The sequence below is a fragment of the Coffea arabica genome, chromosome 3c, assembly GCF_036785885.1.
Source record: "Coffea arabica cultivar ET-39 chromosome 3c, Coffea Arabica ET-39 HiFi, whole genome shotgun sequence".
Classification (NCBI taxonomy): Eukaryota; Viridiplantae; Streptophyta; class Magnoliopsida; order Gentianales; family Rubiaceae; genus Coffea; species Coffea arabica.
Window position 1 is genome coordinate 17,052,414 of NC_092314.1, and position 20,528 is coordinate 17,072,941.

General features: G+C 39.3%; 1 protein-coding gene across 1 annotated transcript; it reads left to right on the forward strand.

Annotated features, from left to right (window-relative positions):
* Positions 1 to 10,874: 10,874 nt before the first annotated feature.
* On the forward strand, positions 10,875 to 15,355 carry LOC140037857 (uncharacterized). Its single transcript, XM_072083003.1, has 5 exons — positions 10,875 to 12,269; positions 12,453 to 12,692; positions 12,780 to 13,064; positions 13,815 to 14,428; positions 15,349 to 15,355. Exons 1-5 carry the CDS (start codon positions 10,875 to 10,877, stop codon positions 15,353 to 15,355), a joined length of 2,541 nt encoding a protein of 846 aa, XP_071939104.1.
* The last annotated feature ends 5,173 nt before the right edge of the window (positions 15,356 to 20,528 follow it).

The following is a 20,528-nucleotide window of genomic DNA, read 5'->3' on the forward strand; positions in this document are numbered from 1 at the left end:
ATTTTAACTCCTTGTTTCTAACATAAGATTCTTTCAAACTATCATGCAATTTTATAATGAAATATTCAAGATCATCATCATTTTCATCATCACTTTCAAATTGAGAGTTAGAAGATGTTACCTCATCATCTCCAATGGCCATGAAAGCCAATTGAGCAGATTGATCTTCCTCTTCAATTTCACCATCGGAATTGCATTCATTCCATGTGAATTGAAATTTGTTTATTCTTGGTTTTCTTCCTTCTTTCTTCTTCATCACTGGACAGTCACTTGCATAGTGTCCAGGTTGGCCGCATTCAAAGCACTGATCAGTTTGCTTTTTGTTGAACTCTAGCTTCCCTTTGTTTCTCGAGTTGTTGAACTGATTTGGGAATGAATTGCTAGGTCCACCATTTCTGAATCTCCTCTTGTTGAGTATTCGTTTGAAACTTTTTGTGATGAGAGCGATATCATTGTCATCACCTTCCACATCTTCTTCATCTAGGGAGGCAGAATCATCTTCATCTTGTGAGGCTTTTAGAGCAATATTCTTTCGCACTTTTGCATCCTCTTCCTCTTGCACCTTAGTCTTAAGTTTCAACTCATAAGAGGTAAGAGAATTAATAAGAGATTCAATAGGTATAGTATTCAAATCTCTAGCCTCCTCAATAGCAGTCACTTTATTTTCCCAATCATTGGACAAGGCATTCAGGATTTTTCTATTTTTCTCACCAAGAGAATATTCTTTTTCCAGCACCTCTAAATCTTTAATGAGATCATTGAATCTACAATACATTTGATCAATATTTTCATGAGGTTCCATCTTGAAAGATTCATATTTTGTAACTAGAATGGACTTCTTTTGTTCTCTAACATTCTCACTACCTTCATGAATTTCTTTCAGTTTGTCCCAAATTTCTTTAGCTGACTTGCAACCCTTGACTCTAATAGATTCATTTGAGTCTAATGCACAATATAACACATTCATGGCTTTTGCATTTAAGGTGAGATGAGCTCTATCCACAGCAGTCAGTTCACTTCTTGTTTTCGGTCTAGATGCATGAGTTATTTTCATCTATAAGAGAGGCATCATATGGACCTTCACTAATAATAAACCATAATTCGATATCAATAGATTGCAAAAAGATAATCATTCTTTCTTTCCAACTCATATAATTTGACCCATTAAACACAGGTGGTCTAATAACAGAATGTCCTTCAAAAAACATAGCATTATTGGTTGTCATCTTTACTCCAAAGCCGATTGAGCTTAATCTCTAGGAGACCAAGCTCTGATACCAATTGTAAGGCCCAAAACAACCAATGCAAAGATCATAAACGAAACAATAAGTAAATAAAAAGGAAAGGATTGCAAACCAATTAACTACCCAACTCCTCTTGAGCTTGTAGATTAATTGAAACAATCTACTTCAAGTTGATGAATTACAATCACTCTTGTGTACAAAGGAAGGTTCACCTCCTCCTTGCCCCAAGCAGCACTCGGTCAAGCCAGGACGTTTTACTATCCCTCAGGACAACCCTCACAGAGCTACACTCATGAAAGATTCACTCACAAATGAAAAGTTTACAATGAATCTCACACCACTAAGATTACAAATATTCTTTTTGGAGTATTTTCTCACTAAAATCTCTCTAGATCTTTTGTATCTTCAGTGTGCCAAAGTTATTTGAAGTATCTGACCAATCACTATTTATATAGGACCAAGAAAGAGCCTCATTAAAGCTTCCAACGGATAGAAAGTAGCTGAAGAGTCAACTAGCCGTTGGAGTGTCGGACGTCCGATAGCCCTGTTTTATGCGTCCGACAGCAGACAGTGAGTTTCAGAGATTTTATTCAATTCTTTCGGACGTCCGGTGCAAGCTCTTTATGCGTCCGACAGCAAACAAACAGATTTGAGAAATTATCTTGTTTCTATCGGACGTCCGGTAGAGACATATTCAGCGTCCGATAGGTCCGATAGTTTCGTCGACTTCGAAAGATCCTATCGGACGTCCGAAGCATGCGTCCGAAGTTGTGCAATGATTATCGGACGTCCGATCCTGACATCTTGAGCGTCCGACAGCTTCAGCATACTTTGTCATCTTTCAATTGTACTTGATCATGGAATCAAATAACTTCATAACTGAAAATATATCTTGAAGAAATATTAGTATCATCCATTTGTTTTGTAAACATCAAAAGATAGGGATCAAGATCAACAATTACATTCTTTATTCTTACTCATTGGAGATTTCATGATGAATTTTGAGAAATAAGACCAAATTGAGGTTTTTTCAACCTCTAGCCTGAATTTCACAAGTGTATACTTTCTAAAATTCTCATGTACACTAGGTTGGTGATCCGAGCCATACAATAAGAATGCTCAGAAAAAGAAGTGAATGGTCACTCAAAAGGCCCAATAAGATACCTTTTCTCCTTCATTTAATCCCAAAAATAAAATCAGTCACATTGATCGATAAATTGGGGCAACTTTTGCTTGAAAATGTTCAAGGTGTCTAATCCGGTTCAATCACATCTAAGTGAAAGCAAAAATGTGCATTATTCTTGTTTGTTTTGAAAATTTGGAATGATACTTCGAGCATTCTTTTTTCTACCTATACACATTTTATCATTTGCTCTCCCATTTGAGCCTTTGAAAGAATAATTTCGTTTCAAATAAGTGCCTTACTGATCACTACCCTACGTTGGGAAGATTTTCAAAAGGGAATGGATTCTCAATGAGCAATTCGTTTACTTGGTTGTCATGAGGCGTAAGAATGATACTTTGGCCATCGTTTCTACAACCTAAACACTGATCATCCCTTGCATCCTCATTTGAGCCAAAGAAAAAAAAATTGGTAGGTTCTTTTCGAGTGCACATATGATCGCATCCCACATTGGGGAAGGAGATTGGGGAATTTTGAAAAAGGAAACCGGAAATTTGATTCCACTTGGGGTCCAATTTTGAAAAAAAAAAAGAAAAAAAAAGAAAGAGTTTTGTCCGCGCGGACCGCCTATGTTTCACAAACATGGATGAACAAGGGTCTTCCTCAGTTAGTTAATTCAGATACATGCAAAAAATTTCGCATTAATGAAAGTGTCCTTTCAGAATTATTGTAAGGGACGGAACAAAGGTCAGGCCCTCTTCTTTTCCAGTCAAACATTCTATCCCTAGTTATCCCTTTTGAGCTTTCAGAATAAAATACTTCATTTGACAACCCCTGAGAATCGCAAACCCCACACTGGGGGCAAGTTTGAGTTGAAAAAGGAAAAATTTCAAGAAGAGAAAAAGTGATAATGCCGCAAAATCAAAAGAAAAGAGAAAAACCTCAGTTCACAAATAAATTGGGGCAAATTTTAAAAAATTTCAAAGAATGGGAAAAGGCCGAAAAATCAAAAGAAGAAAGAAAATGAAAGAGAAAAAACCTCAATTGAGCATAAACTCTCTGGCAAATCTTGATTTAACCTTAAAATAGGGTTGGCACAACAATGCGATCTCAGATTACTTAAACCACTCTTGAAATCTGCGTTCAAGCCTTAACTTTTCTAAACACCCCACCAGACCCCATTACAAAAGCTGAAAGTCCTGACTTCTGTTCTTTGCAATGGCCCTATCAAGAAAATTTCTGATGCCGAAAACTTTTAGCTGTATTTCTGAATTGCCTAGGTATGGGGTTGACGCTACTCACCATGTGAAAATCCACCAAGTTGAGGGAAAGGAAAAAGAGGCAAAAAGCAAAGCAAGAAAAGTAAATGCAAGGAAAATGCAGAAAAAATTCGACGCTGAAGTCCCTGGTGAATGATGAGAAAAAATGCAAACAAGGTATGAGATTTTTTGAGTTCAAAATAGGGGCAATTTTGAAAAATGCGATCTTCGGTGCAATGTACTTGAAAGTTTTATCCTTCAACTATCGTTTCAAGCCACATTACAAGCTAATAAAGTCCATCGTTGACTTATTCCTTCATGACAATCCAAAATGAGGATTATGCTCGTAAGAAATCCACCAATCATTTGTGATCATGGGGGGAATAACCAGTTTTCACATGTTTAGCTATCGTTTCTATCCATATTGTTGCAAGCCTATAAAGCTTATACGTTGACTAAGTTTTCTTAAGAAATAAGGGTGACAAACTCTTTGCTTTCACTAAGATGTGATGTTGAATGGATTACAATTTTGGGCACAAGAACCAGACAAATCATGACCTCTCATTTTCCTTAGCCACCTCAAAAGCAGAAATAACGTCACTTGATTGGTCCTGAAAGATGAACCAACTGGAAATGGTGACCCATTACCCAAAACACAGATGCTAAAAGTGAGGAAGAAATCTTCTGTAAATTTGGTATTATTTCAAGAAATTCATCGTGAAAATTTTCTTTTTGGAAACATAGTTTCTTACAATGTTCAAATATATGGAAAGTCATCCAAACAAGTTTTTTGCAATTAAATGGCCCATACTGGGGCAAATTTTTGTTTATGAGATTTTGTGAAAATAAGCCCACACAGGGGCAAATATTTTGTAGTCCAATTGAGGATTTCGTCCAAGAATCAAGTAATGCATTTTTCAAATCAGTCACGCTGTCCTTTTCATGAAAATTTGAGTGCATGTAAGCCCCCCTGTACAGGTATTCATAGTTGAAATCGACGAAAGAGCATCTGGTGATGTGGAACGCCGATGCCGAAGAAAGAGAAGAAAGAAGGGAAAAGGGCCCTACACTGGGGGCAAATTATTTTGAAAAGATTCTCTCGAAAAATCAGAAAAATTCAAAAGTCAAAAAGTCAAAAATCAAGTTCAAATTCTTGTTTCTTGGAAAATCAAATTTAATTTCTAGTTTTTGACAAATCAAATTCAATTTCTTGACCAATTGGAAGGCAAGCTCGGGTTTTATCCGACTGACCGCTTTTTATTTTCGGCAGGCTCGGGTTTTATCCCACTGACCGCTTTTATTCTAGGCAGGCTCGGGTTTTATCCCACTGACCGCTTTTTATTCTCGGCAGGCTCGGGTTTTATCCCACTGACCGCTTTTTATTCTCGGTAGACTCGAGTTTTATCCCACTGATCGCTTTTATCTTCGGCAGGCTCGGGTTTTATCCTACTGACCGCTTTTTATTCTCGGCAGCTCGGGTTTTATCCCACTGACCGCTTTTTATCTTCGGCAGGCTCGGGTTTTATCCCACTGACCGCTTTTATCTTCGGATTTTATCCCACTGACCGCTTTTATCTTCGGCAGGCTCTGGTTTTATCCCACTGACCGCTTTTTATTCTCGGCAGGCTAGGATTTTATCCCACTGACCGCTTTTTATTCTCGGCAGGCTCGGGTTTTATCCCACTGACCGCTTTTATCTTCGGCAGGCTCGTGTTTTATCCCACTGACCGCTTTTTATTCTCGGCAGGCTCGGTTTTTATCCCACTGACCGCTTTTTATTCTCGGCAGGCTTAGGTTTTATCCCACTGACCGCTTTTATCTCGGCAGGCTCGGGTTTTATCCCACTGACCGCTTATATCACGTTGGAGTTGGGTTCTATCTCGCTGACCATTTACATCGCTACTGGAGCGTGGGTTTGTCCCGCCAGTAAGCATTTCATTTTTCAGCCACTGGAGCATGGGTTAGTCCCGCCAGTGAGCATTTCATTTACCCCGCCGCTAGCCGTGGGTCAATCCCACTAGCTTGCGTCCCATGATTTTCATTTTATTCGGGCCAGTCCCATGGTTTTCATTTTATTCGGGTCAGTCCCATGATTATTCAAACTTGTTCGGGTCAGTCCCGTTTTAAATTCGTGTTCGGGTCAGTCCCGTTTGAGAATTCCTGTTCGTTGGAATCATTTTGCAGCCAAATAACACAAGTAAGTATTTGGTGTCTACTTGTTTGTCACAAGTTTTTTCAAAACTCAGACAAAGATGGGCAAACTATAGACACCAAATTTTTGGTGTAATTTCATTTACTGTTTATTTTTAGATTTTTTTTTATTTGTCGTGTTAGTTTTATTTGATTTTTGTTTTTAGTTTCTAGTTTTATTTTTATTTTTAAGATTTTAGCATAGAATTTCTTGGAAAAAAAGAAAAAAGAAGGAAAAATTAGAAAAAATGAAAAAAAAGGAAACAAAAGAGAAAAGGAAAAGATGAAAATGAAGAAAAAAGATTGAAAAATGGCAACTTGGTTTTTGTTTGTTTATTTTGATATGATGTTACTTAAATTGTTGTTTTTTTATTATTATTACTTAATTTTATTATCAATTTTGTTAAATTACTTTAAACAAAAAAAAGGACCTGCGGCATGCAAGCTGCGTTTTTTACGCAACTTGCAAGTAAGGGCTCGGGAGCCCTTTGGCTGCAAATATAGAAGGAGATTGCTGGGGTTTTAGGGTAGAGCTCCCATATAAATAGAAAAAGGTTAGCAGCCGCAAGGGAGGGAGGCGGCAAAAGAAAAATCAGGAGATGTTTTTTACGGCTCAAAACTAGCAGAAGTCTGGGGAGAGTTTTGGGAGTTGGTGGCTGAGGGAGAAAAGGGACGGTAGCTAAGAAAACTAGAGAGAAACTGAAGTGGAGAGAGGGACGGCTGCTGGAGTGAGGGCAAACAAGAGAGCAAGAGAGAACTTTGTGACGGCTGGGCTGAAAGGAAAAGCTGAGGGCAGCTGGGGTTCTGGGCAAGAAAGCTACGGGCCAGATCAGAGAAAGACTGGAACCAGTAGCGGAAAAAGCCAAGGAACGGAGGAGGATCTGGAGCTGCCGTCACTCGCGTGAATCAGTCGCCACCGTTGCCGTCAAACTTTGCTGGAAAAACACTTCCAAAGTCGCGGATCGGCCCTGCCGGTGCATCTGTGGACCTGCGAAGATTCTTGTGGAGTATCATCTGTTCGTCCCTTTGGCTTTAACTTTGTTCAAGTTCATCACCAGGTAATAAATTCTCCTTTATTTAGCTAATCTGATACTTCCCATGAATTTTATTAAACCACCGAATGGGTTTTTCTTCATCGAATATGCATTTTGTTGGCATCCCCGCCTTGATGATCTCTGTTGTTTCAAAGGTCCAGTCTTGAGGGCTCAAGATGTATGTAAATATGGTCTATAGATAGTCGGATGTTAGGTTTGGGGGGTTTTGTGGGACTCAGTAGGTTCTTTATGGCTTTCATCTAACGTTGCTCTGTTTTATCTTTAATGCGTAGCCGATTGGTTTCTGTTATTTGAGTAAAGTTGGGTTTCATTTCGGTTTTGGTTGAGGAGTTTGTGAATCTGTTGAGGGTTTGGGGAACAGAAGCTTGGGGTTTATGATGATTTGGTTGCTGGGTTTCTTGAGCTTTTGTGCTAAAATACCTGTTTGTGTGTGAGCTGCAAATTTGCAGCAGAAAGTTGCGGCAGCTTTTATTCTTCAATGTGTTTGCATGTTCTCCAGAATTTTGCATGAGTAAGAGATCTTTCTAAGGTTTACCTGTTTGGATGGTGATTGGTATGGAGTTTGCGTAGTTTAAAGCTGTGTTGTTTGTGTTTGAAATCAGATTTTTGATGGACAAGCTGTGTGTGTGGATTTGTTTTGTTGAAAGCATAAGAGCAAAATATTGCAGAAGCTCACTTTGAATTGGATTTACCTGCTTGTTTGGTGTTAGATTCATGCTTTAATGTTTTGGTTAGAAGATTTTTTGATCAAAATAGTGTTAAGGTTGAGAAAATGAAAGTCGCGTATGTCTTCTGGTTTGCCGAAAGCTTTCAGCAGAAATGCTTGTTGCAGGATGTTGTTTCACGCCATTTTTGCGTGAAGCTGCATGAAAGTCTTCCAAAAAATTGTGCTTTGATCCCTTGGTTTCTAACTAATGCTGCTATGACCCAGAAAATTGAGAAAATTAATCAATTTGGCCCCTATGATTTTGCAGCAATGTCACAAAGACCCATTTACATTCCAATCCCTTGCAATTGAATCCTAAGTTGATTGTAATTTGAGCCGTTGTTTGGCTTTTTGGACCTTTGAAGTTTTTTAAGCGTTGCATTTGGACTTGAATGATTGGTTAAAGGTCGTTTTGAGCTCCCATTAGTTGCTATTTGGAAATTTTGATGAGTTATTCCATTTTTCCTTGGTCATTATGCATTTCTTTAATTAATTGCAATTGAACAAGGATTCGATGTTGGTGGAATCAAGTTGGTTTATATATGTTTTACCACTAAATTGGTGCATGAATCCTTTGCTTTGATGGTTTTAGCCTAAGTTATCCTTTTTTGGGTAATCCTAGTCCAAATTGAGTCCTTTTACTCTATCAACGTCATGAATGGGGAGGTATAATTTCTTTTATCTTTTTTTTGTCTCTCCTATGTGATCCAACGTGCTAAGTGAAAATTGCATGTCTAAATTGCTTTCCTTGCTTTTCTTTAGTTCCTTTATTTCATTTACTCTTGCTTTTTGTTAAGTTATTCTTTTATGGGGTATGTGTACACCTCTTGGCTTGTAATAGATAGGGCTTGGAGGAGCATTTGATGAAGACCTATTGAAGACGTGTGCCTAACTAGCAAATGTAATAGGTCTATTAGCTTGGTTGCTTGCTTTTGTGGCTGTGTTAATTTGCTTTATTAGGTTCTTGCATCTAGTCGAGCATGCTAAGTGTTATGTGCTATGTGTTTATGAGTATTTGGCATGTCTACTTGCTTTCTATAGCCATGGATGAATGTGATGGATGAATGTACGTCACCACACTAGTCCAACGCTAGTTGTGGCTCATTTATAGAAAGGGCTAGTCCAATGCTAGACCCAATAGGCCATCCCCCTTTCATTAGTGCATACTTGCATGTTCACTACATTTCATGCATTTTTCTTAGTTTTTTATCATTTGGCATGCTCCTCTACCCCTTTTCCCCTCATTTTAGGATTTTTGCACCTCATGCTAGTCATAGGGTACATTTGTTTGAAGAGTCCCCTTTCGATAAGAGAAACGAGCGAGTGTGGCTACAAAATAGCCTTAGCACGCTAGTTCTCCCTTCTAATCAAAGGGAAAATTAAAGTCACAAAGTTAGTACTCCCCGTTCCCGTCTTGATGCATTCCTATAGGATTCATGCATTTTACTCATTCGCTATCACATACACTTCTACTTTATATTCTAACCCTTTTTTCACATTCTCACTTCACACTACTTTAATTTTGCACGTTTTCACTCAACTACTTACACTTTATAATATCACTCGCACACATGCACTTTATGTTATCTCACATACCTTTTCACATTATCATTTTTACTCACCTTACCTTGTAAATCCATTTGCACACTTCCACTTACACACTCTTGTTTTTATCACTTTTTCTCTTCACACAAACTCACATTTTCACATGGTATGCATTCATTTCACTCATTTTTTACATCATTTAGGATTATGTGTGACCTCTCCTTAAGGATCATTATTGAGCTTCACAATTAATGTGATTGGCATCACTCAAGGTTTGGAGAGAAATTTTTGCCCCCAATACCCCTAGGTCTAGGGTTTGCATTCATATAGTACATCCAAATGTAATAAATTCTTTGGTTAAAACAAGAAAATCTTTGATTAAATCACGCAACTAGCCTTGGCTGGGTCGAAGGGGCGCCTTGGATTTTTATCCTTGCCTTCCCCTTCGTCGAATGTGACTCCCGAACCTTTTTCGTTGGTTTACGTGGACTAGGAGTCGTTTAAAAGGGGTTTCTTACTACTTTTTCCTATTTTTTCTTTAAAAATTCATTTTTAGGTGACTTGGTACACGTTAACTCATTACCAAGTGGCAACTCCGATTTTTTTTATTTATTTCAAAATCCCTTTTTAAACTATAATTTTGGGTCAAATCGTCGTATTCTCAAACCCTCATTTAGACCCATTTTTCTTTTAAATCACAATTCATTTTCCAATCACAAATTGAATCAAAAAATACATTTTTTTATCATTTATTTATTTATCAAAAAATGGGGCGCGACAACTTGTATCACCCGTTGAGACTTGTGAGGATCTTGACCATCTTGATTCTTGAAGATTTGCACCTCTCTTCGTATAAAAAGTTTCTTGTACGTCCTTGCATCCATACGGGGCTTCCTTGGCTTAGGAGTAAACCTCTTGGGAATTTCCTGAGCAGGCCGCTTGGGGAATTCTTGAGTGACGTCGTTTGTATCAACTTGTGAAGCCGTTGTTTAGAACCAAGCGTCGAAACTGTCCTTGTGTGGAGCAAAGAGGAGGGGGCCGAATTGTTTGTTCTTGAGGGAGAGTAAGGGACGAAAATTTTGGGGGGCAAGGGTTGGCTTTAAGAAGAGGAAATTCTGGAAAATTTTAGAGGTGAGGAAGCTACCAAATTTGGAAAATTTTTAGGAAGTTCTAGCCGACTTTGAGAGGGATTTAAGAAGAGGGAATTCTGGAATTTTCAGAGGATAGTTTCGGTTAGAATAGGAAACTGCCAAAAAAAAAAAAAAACTGTTTGGCACTTGGTTAGCAGCCGACTTTAGGAAGGTTAAAGAGAAAGGAAATCTGATTTTTTTGGTAACAATTCTGATTTGGTTAGACGACTTTAAGGAAATTTCCAAATAAGTACAACACCTAACTTGTTTCCAAAAATCAATTAGGAAATTAAGTAAAACACTTGGGAAACTCCATCATTGTACTTGGGCATTTTTTTTGTACATCAATTTTCCTTGTTCCATTTCTTACCAAATCCGCCATTGAGCTTTCCGTTCTACTCTTGTCCTTTGAATTGGGAGCTATTTGATTCAAGTTTGATTGAATTTCCTTGAGAAATTTCTGATTTCTTCAAAGGAAACAATCAAGTGGTTTGAGGAGTGAATTGGTAAGAGCATTAGAGTGACATAAACACTTGAGTGAAAACACGAGAGGAGTGCAACACTTAAGGGAGCGAGTGAGGCATTTTCTACTAACAATTTGTCAAGTTTTGCAGGTTTCACCATGTCTCAGGAAAATGAACTTACCATTGCTCAGTTATCACTTAAAATGGATGCTATGTGGAAGGAAATGCAGAGGAGATTTGACCAAAGACTGGAAACGATCCATGAGCAGATTGATCAACTAAGTTCATCTAGGGTTTCTTCTAGGAAATCTAGGGAAAAATCCACCCTGGAGGAATCTAGTGACTCCAATGCCGATTCGGACCGTGAGGCATACGGGCAAGGGAGACCGAAGAGAAATACAAGAGCAATTGGTGATGCAATCAAAGGGATTAAGATGAAGATTCCTCATTTCCAAGGCAAATCTGATCCGGATACATACCTTGAATGGGAGAGTCGAGTAGAGGTAGTATTCGATTGTAATGACTACACCGATGCACAAAAATTGAGACTTGCCGTAGTAGAATTCACCGACTATGCCATAGTTTGGTGGGAACAAGTGGCTACAAGCAGGAGAAGGTGTGGTGGACCACCTATAACCACTTGGACTGAGCTCAAGAGACTTATGAAGAAGCGATTTGTACCAAGTCACTACCATAGACACGTGTACCAAAAACTTCAAACCTTGACGCAAGGTCAACGCTCAGTTGAGGACTACTACAAGGACATGGAAATCTCCATGTTGAGAGCTGATATTCAAGAAGATAGAGAGGCTACAATGGCAAGGTTTCTCAATGGTCTGAGGGCTGAAATAGCCGATCAACTGGAGCTTCAATACTATGTGGAGATAGAAGATATGGTGGAAAAGGTTATCAAGATTGAGCAAAGGCTCAAGAGGAGGGGTACAACCAGAAATTATAACCCTCATCCACAAACATTTACTCGACCATTCCAGTCTAGAAGGGAAGAGAGAGGTTCGAATGCTTGGAACCCTCCAAAGCCGAAGCAAGATCAAGGGTCAAGCTCACGGCCACCTATTACCAAAACCGACTCCAAGGTTGTGTCAAAGCCAACAATTGAAACTTCAAAACCTAGGAATCGTGACACCAAATGTTGGAGGTGTCAAGGAGTTGGACATATTGCAAGCCAATGTCCAAACCCAAGGACCATGCTTGTCCTACCAAATGGAGACATTGTCATTGATGATGAAGAGGAGGATTACAAAGACATGTCTCCCTTGGTTGAAGAGGAAGATGAAATAGAGGAAGTTCCAACTCAAGACAAAGTTGGATTGGTAGCAAGAAGGGCGCTAGCTACTCAAGCTAGTAAAGATGAGTTTCAACGTGACAACATCTTTTACACTAGGTGCCATGTGACCAACAAGGTATGCAGTTTGGTGATTGACCCCGGAAGTTGCACTAATGTTGCTAGTGCATTGATGGTGGAGAAACTAAACTTGCCAACTAGTGAGCACCCCCGTCCCTACAAGTTTCAGTGGTTAAACAACAATGGAGAGGTACGTGTTCATAAACAAGTTTTGGTTACTTTTCGCATTGGTAGGTATGAAGATGATGTTATGTGTGATGTAGTACCAATGCAAGCTGCACATATACTCTTAGGACGTCCTTGGCAATTTGACAAAAGAGTCACTTTTGATGGTTTCTTGAACAAATACTCTTTTATGCATAATTGTAAAAAGATTACACTTGCACCTCTTACACCTCAACAAGTACATGAGGATCAAGTTAGTCTACAAAAAGAGTATGACTTGCATGCTACCACCAAGAAGGACAACGCCAAAGCTAAGAAATTAGTGTTGGCCGACCCTTCTTCAAGCAAGTTGGATCACTTTCATTCGGTCTTCGAGCCCACACAGGAGAGAAAACCCAGCATGCTTGCCAAGGTGAAAGATGTGAGAAAGGCCTTGCATTCTCATCAGGTTTTATTTATTTTATTTGGCAAGGAATCCTTACTCACTAATGCTCTTGATGCTTCTTTGCCTAGTGTTATTACTAACCTCTTACAGGAGTATCAAGACGTCTTTCCTGAGGATATACCTATTGGTTTGCCTCCATTAAGGGGAATTGAACATCAAATTGATTTCATTCCTGGCTCTTCCCTTCCAAACAAGGCACCATATAGGACCAATCCTGAGGAAACCAAGGAGCAACAGCGACAAGTGGAGGAGTTGCTTAGTAAGGGTTGGATTCAAGAGAGTCTAAGCCCTTGTGCTGTACCAGTTCTACTTGTTCCGAAGAAAGATGGAGGATGGAGAATGTGCACTGATTGTAGGGCGATTAATGCCATAACGGTAAAGTACCGCCATCCCATACCTCGTTTGGATGACATGCTTGATGAATTACATGGTGCTATCATTTTTACTAAGATTGATTTGAAAAGTGGTTACCATCAAATTCGCATGAAAGAAGGAGATGAATGGAAAACTGCATTTAAAATAAAACATGGACTTTTTGAGGGGTTGGTCATGCCTTTTGGGCTAACCAATGCACCAAGTACTTTTATGAGACTCATGAATCATGTTTTACGCTCTTTCATTGGTAAATTTGTGGTCGTTTACTTTGATGACATTTTGATCTATAGTAAGACTCTAGATGAGCATGTTGTGCATTTACAAATGGTCCTCGATGCACTTCGCAAGGCAAGCCTCTACGCTAACCTTAAGAAGTGTACCTTTTGCACAAATCAATTGGTTTTCCTAGGATATGTTGTTAGTGAGCAGGGAATTCATGTTGATCAAGAAAAGGTGAAGGCTATTAGTGAATGGCCAACCCCTACCAATGTAAGTGAGGTGAGAAGTTTCCATGGCTTGGCAAGCTTCTATAGGCGTTTTGTCAAGGATTTTAGCACAATTGCTGCCCCACTTACGTCAATTGTCAAGAAAGATGTGCAATTTCATTGGGGAGAGGAACAAGCTAAGTCTTTCCAATTACTTAAACACAAGCTCACACATGCACCTGTTCTTAGTTTACCTAATTTTGACAAAGCTTTTGAAGTAGAGTGTGATGCTTCTGGTATAGGTATTGGAGCTGTTTTACTCCAGGAGGGTCGCCCAGTTGCCTACTTTAGCGAGAAGTTAAATGGAGCTGCTCTAAACTACTCAACCTATGATAAGGAACTCATGGCCTTAGTGCGAGCCCTACAAACATGGCAACATTACCTTCGCCCTCGTGAGTTTGTCTTGCACACCGATCATGAGTCGCTCAAGCATATCAAGTCCCAAGACAAGTTGAGTAAGCGACATGCAAGATGGATTACCTTCATTGACAGTTTTACCTTTGTGATCAAATACAAGACAGGTAAGACGAATGTAGTGGCTGATGCACTCTCACGAAGGTATGCACTTATCACTACATTAGATGCTAAGTTGCTTGGTTTTGAATTCCTTAAAGATCTTTATGCAGCTGACTCAGATTTTGGTGAGATTTTTGTCTCCTTGCCACGACACTCTCGTGAGCACTATTTCATCTCTCAGGGGTTCTTATACTACAAGGACAAGCTTTGCATTCCCAAGAGCTCCATGCGCACACTCCTAGTGAGAGAAGCTCATGGAGGAGGACTAATGGGACACCTTGGCATTGCCAAGACCTTAATGATTCTCCAAGAGCATTTCTTCTGGCCAAGCATTAGGAGTGACGTAGAACGGCACATTGAAAGGTGTGTGACTTGTCACCAAGCCAAATCAAAGGTACACCCTTATGGTCTCTATACACATTTGCCAATTCCACATGAACCATGGGTTGATTTGTCAATGGATTTTGTGCTTGGACTACCTAGGACTAGAAAAGGACATGATTCAATCTATGTGGTAGTTGACCGCTTCTCCAAAATGGCCCATTTTATTCCTTGTCTTAAAACAGATGATGCTAAGCATGTTGCAGATTTATTCTTTCGTGAGATAGTTAGATTACATGGCATGCCACGCACTATTATTTCTGATAGGGATGCCAAATTCCTTAGCTATTTTTGGAAAATTTTGTGGTGTAAACTAGGTACTAAATTGCTATTTTCTATTTCTAGCCACCCACAAACTGATGGTCAAACCGAAGTGGTTAATAGGACTTTATCTACCCTGTTGCGCGCAATTATAAAAAAGAACATTAAATCTTGGGAAGATTGCTTACCACATGTGGAATTTGCATACAATCGCACTGTTCATTCTGCTACACATTATTCACCGTTTGAAATTGTGTATGGTTTTAACCCTCTCACACCTTTGGATTTAACTCCTTTACCTGTTCATGAGAGAGTTAACTTGGATGGTAAGAACAAAGCTGCATATGTACGTGAGTTACACACTAAGGTGCGAGCCAACATCGAGAAGCGTACACTTCAATACATCCAAAGTGCCAACAAGGGGCGCCGCAAGATGGTCTTTGAGCCTGGCGATTGGGTATGGATATACATGCGCAAAGAGAGGTTCCCAGTCAAAAGGCGTAGTAAGCTACTTCCACGGTGAGATGGTCCATTCCAAGTCCTGGAGCGTATAAATGACAATGCCTACAAACTTGAACTTCCAGGTGAGTATGGGGTACATGCTACTTTTAATGTATCTGACTTGAGTCCTTTTCATGCAGACGATGAGTTTCATTTGAGGACAAATCGTCTTCAAGAGGAGGGGACTAATGAGGAGGGGCTCAAGGCTGCTCAAACTTCTAGTGCTCAGGTCATGCAAATACCCAGTGGTCCAATTACAAGAGCGCGTGCTAGGAGAATTCAAGAATCACTTCAAGCTCTTGTTTGCACGATTCAAGAACGAGTTGGTGATGACTTGAGGACCATTGAAGGATTACATAATGGAGAAACTACTCTATACACTTTCCTTCAAATGGAAGAACCAAGTGAAGACTAGTTCACGGAGCACTAGCTTGCTAATTAGGGTTTTAGTTACCATTATTAGTTGTTTGTTAGCATTAATAATTTCGGTCAATTTTCACTTCACTTTGGCCGAATTCAGAGTCTTAATTTTAGTCAATTAGTTGTTAGATATTTTCACCGTTAATGAAGGGCAAGGTTGTCCATTGGACATTCTAGGGTTTGAGTCTTGTAAGGCTATATATAGCCTAGGTTTTCATTCATTAAAGGGGATTTCAGATTTTATAAAATATTCGTGAGTTTATTCACTCTCTCTTGCCTCAAGAGAATTTCCTTTGAATACTTGAGAATTAATCTCAAGCTGTTCATCGAACTTATCAATCAAGTAGTCTCCTTGATTGTGGCGTTCTTCTAACTATACTTTTGGTTCACTAAATTTGCTCGTCTTGGGTTAAGGAGTTTCCTTAGTTCGTGACTTGTGATTCTAGAAAGGTCAAGGTTCCGCAATCAACCCAACTTGGTGTTCGTCTAGATTCGTCGCACATCAGTCCAGGACCTTGTTTTTCAACTAAACGTTCTAGGATATCAGTCATCCTATTAATGGCGATAGCCACTCGATTTTTCTCTATATTCTCTTGTCCCTGGGTCGGTCCAGTTGCCAATCCCTGGTCATCCCCGTGAGTTTGGGCCTGTCTAGTCCCTCGCCCACTGCCTCGACCACTCCTTCGTCCTTCCATTATCTTAGGTATGCCTAGTGCAAGAAATAAATCAATTATGCGGGGAAAATATTGAAAGCAAGAACCAATAAAGCAAATATTTAAAATAACAATAATTTACATTCATTAACACGTCAAAATTCATACAATTAACAAGTCATGGGAAAAAACACAAAATATAGCACGCAAGTGCTACAAGAGTACTTTCAGTCACATATGACTAAAGTAGAATCAAGTGCCTCCAAAAGTACGGTCATACAAAATACAATGGATTTAGCACTAGCATCACCCCATCTAATCCTAACTATATTAGTCAAAAGAGTCAAAAGGGTGGTCAATCACTCTAGACCTAATCCATAGCAGGGCTACCAGATGAAAATCTCCTCCTCAGGATCTTCCTTCGGATCCTCCTCAGGGTCCTCCTCCTGAACCGAGCTCTGGACAATATCCGTCATCCCCTCTATCATCATAGTGGCATTTGCCAGGATCCCAGAATTTCGATCACGGACCTCCTCTCCTACTCTAACAAGTCGGGCCCTATCTCTCTGAAACTCCTCGCGAGTAACCGCAGCAGTAGCCATCTCGCCAGCCAGTACCTCCTCAAACTCAGCGACCTTCTCGCCCTGAGCACTAACTATCTGTCTCAACTCGTCCACCTCCGCTTGTAAATCTAGGTTGGTGTTCACCAACTGACGACGCTCGTCGTCCAGAGCTAGTATTAGGTAGTTCGGGTAGGCAAACGTCACCCCACACAAACATCGAGGATACTATCATAGGGCGAATAATGCACACGAGCTCTTCCACCCAGAGCTCGATAGTAAATAGGCCTAGAGGGCTCTACATGGCTGTTAGCATGGCCATTCCCATTAGTTGCGGGGTTTCCATTCCTATTTTCTACCCCTGCAAAATAATCACACTTTTCGGGTTAGAAACTTAGTCACCAGCTCGCTCAAATATCACTTAAGGTATAACTCAGTCATCCTATCTCAAATCTTAAGGGTAAGGTTTCTAGTATATCACCCAAATAGACCTCTAACCTAACGCTCTGATACCAACTGTGACGTCCCCACTTCTCCCTAAGGCGAACCAAATGGTATCCGTGGGACGCCTGCCCAACTCTCGCCAGGACTCGGTACAATTTCCGTTCAAGTTTAATACAATAGTTTCTAAAATGACAAGACAAAGTAAAGAAGTGCGGAAAACTTCTATAAATATTATCCTTTCTTACACTACAACTTCACGATACATAAGTTACCCAATCCTTATAGCAGGATCCCCAAAAGATACATCAATTCTCAAAATATACAACAGCCATAAGTCTAGTCAATTACATTTGAAACCCTAATACAAAAGTACATCCAAAGGGTTCCACCAAGTTTCACTCCGTCCATTCCTGTTAAGGAAAACAAATCTACAGGGTGAACGATTGCTCGTGAGGCTAAGAACACACATGCAATCACATTGTCCAAATAACAATCTTAATTAACGAGCAAAGCAATAATATTCGAGTAAATGACAATTCGAGCAAGAAAAGGTAAACAGGAACAATTCAAGGATATTGGAGTTCTCAGGAACTATTTTCCACTTGCACGATCAAGAACCTCCACGAGTTGACACTCCGTCAATCAGGTAGGTTATAATTCGTAGAATCTCACTTATCATGTCCCCGTTCACCATTACATGCCCCTGCACCGGACCTATCTGTCATTTGTTTGAGGCGATACTGCTTGAGTATGCCAAATAAGACCTCTCACTAGGTCGAACTTACGTTTTCTCATGGTTCACCAAGGAGCCCGACCAAACCCATGCCGGTTCGAGTCCAAAGTTGACCAGTGAGAGTTGGGCGTCCCCCACTTAACATTTATGAGTCGAGGAGATTCACTCCAACGACTTATGTAGCCATAGCATAAATAATCACTTAAACACTTCACTTAATTCACTTAACAAATCACTTCAAGCAATTCAAGCATTTCATGTCAGGTAATTCAAGTATACTTCACTTAGATGAGAACGAGTGCGATAAAGTACACACTCGACTCAGCGTTTCCAAAATATTCGATATCAATTGCATTTAATATGTATCATGTATTTCACACACTTGACACTCACCAATCACAAAAGAAACAAGTGAGCAATGTCCACTCGAGGGTTTAGGCGTCCACCGTGGGATCTTCTTGAAGGTTCTCTTGAATGCCTGAGTAATTAATAATAAGCTATTATACACTATCACTTAAAACCCTTAATTATCGAAAATAATTGTACAAGTGTACAATCTAAGAAGGTATCGCGAAAATGAGCCTTAATTACTCGTGAATCGAGGTTCAAAAGTGGGGTTTTAGTAATACAAGGAAATCTAATTTTTATCTTTAAGATCAAGTATAAAATGATCCAGTGATATCGAAGGAAAATAGAGAGTTCGAAAACTCAATTTCCTTTAAGTTCGGAAATTTTAGATTTGACACGCAATCTTTGAAAAATCGTATCTCACTCTCTATAAGTCCAAAATTAAAAAACTTGATACTGTTGGAAACTACTTCCAAGGCACTAAAAGTTCTTAGTAGACACTTTTCCATGATTCTAAATGAAAGACATTCGAATTTCGGCTTCAAGTTGCTGTTTTGGCTATCAAGACAGTTTTGGGGTTGGTTTTTGGCCAACTTTGAAAATTCGGCAAATTTACAGAATACGATCTACCTCTGAAATTCGAAACTCAATTAGATTTACAATCAAAGTTTAAAACACAACAAGTGGAACAAAGGATCGGAGTTTTGAGCACCAAAATATAGCGGCTCAAAGTTATTGAAATTTCCTCATTGAACAGGGATTTTCCAGATTTGAAGTGTGAATTTTGAGGCTTTAGTTGAGCATCGAAATGGCACCAAATTTGGCAGTATTACACTACCATATAAGGGCTATTCCTCTGTCGAATTTCATATAAAAATTCATACAGAAAGTCAGTTAACAAAGCCACTAAAGTTTCAAGAATTTCTAAGACAAATCTGCCTTGTACTTCAATTTTCCTTTTCTCAAACATTTGGCCAATGACCACATCTCAAACATGGTTCATTTGTGAAGACAATGTCTAAGAAACATCCAAAATATGTTTGATAGGTGATTAACACCAAGGGTTTCAAAATAACAAGTCCCAATTCAAAATGAGCCATTGGCTAGCCCAAAATTAGGGTTTTCAATCACTAACGTAATTCTGAAATTTGGCAACAACTCACTCAATTCAACTTGGAATTGGATGTGGTTGATGGTGTTCGAAACTAAATTTATAGGGCTACACTTTCTCGGAAGAAATCATTTTGAAATTCTGTCCATAACTAGCTCAAATTCAAGCAATAATTTCTAGCACATAACAGGCTTTCTAACACAGCCGTGAAACAGGGCAGGTGACTTTAAAATGGCTGGTACGGTTTACTCAAATGGAATCAGGGGATACATTTTACACCGTTGGAAAACTGAAAATATCTAGTTTCTAATTCCACAAACGGCACTCGATTTTGACGTTGGAACAAAGAGTTATGGTTGATTCAAAATCACTGCCAGAGCAACTCTTGACAGTTTTCCAGCCATGAAACCATTTCGAAATTTAAACATTTACCCAACCAAATCAAGTGATTTTTGGTGGAAACATTTTACACAACCTATACAATATATCTACATCAAAATCAAGTCAATTTAACCACAAAAAATCACACCAAGGAGCTCGGCAAAGACAGGGCAGATTCAGCCCTTCAACATGCAACACTTCCTTTGATTTCCTTTTCACTATTACCACTTAGCTCTACTAGATTAACACATAATCAACACAATTAACATCCAATCTCATCAAATCAGGTCATCAAATCCATTGTGTGATTTCATAGAGTCCACTCACAAGATTTCCAATGATCCAAAGCTACCCACATGAAGTTACAAGCTTCTAAGTGCAATATAGCTTACATAAACTAAGATTTGAAGAGTGGATGATCATATACCTCCTTAGATGTTAAGACCAAAGATTTTCGGTCCTTTGAAGCTCAAGAAAACCGTGGAAATGAAGCTCTTCTCCTAGCCCAAGATGATCTCCAAGTGATTTTGAGTGTGTGGTAGAAATTTGAGATGATTTGGTGTAAGTTTGAGTGAGATGAGATGAAAAAATTTTTGGGTCTTCTTCCTCCTTGTTGTTCAGCTGCTGGAGGGTGTGAGAGGGAGTGAAATCTGATGTAATTAGCTTCTAA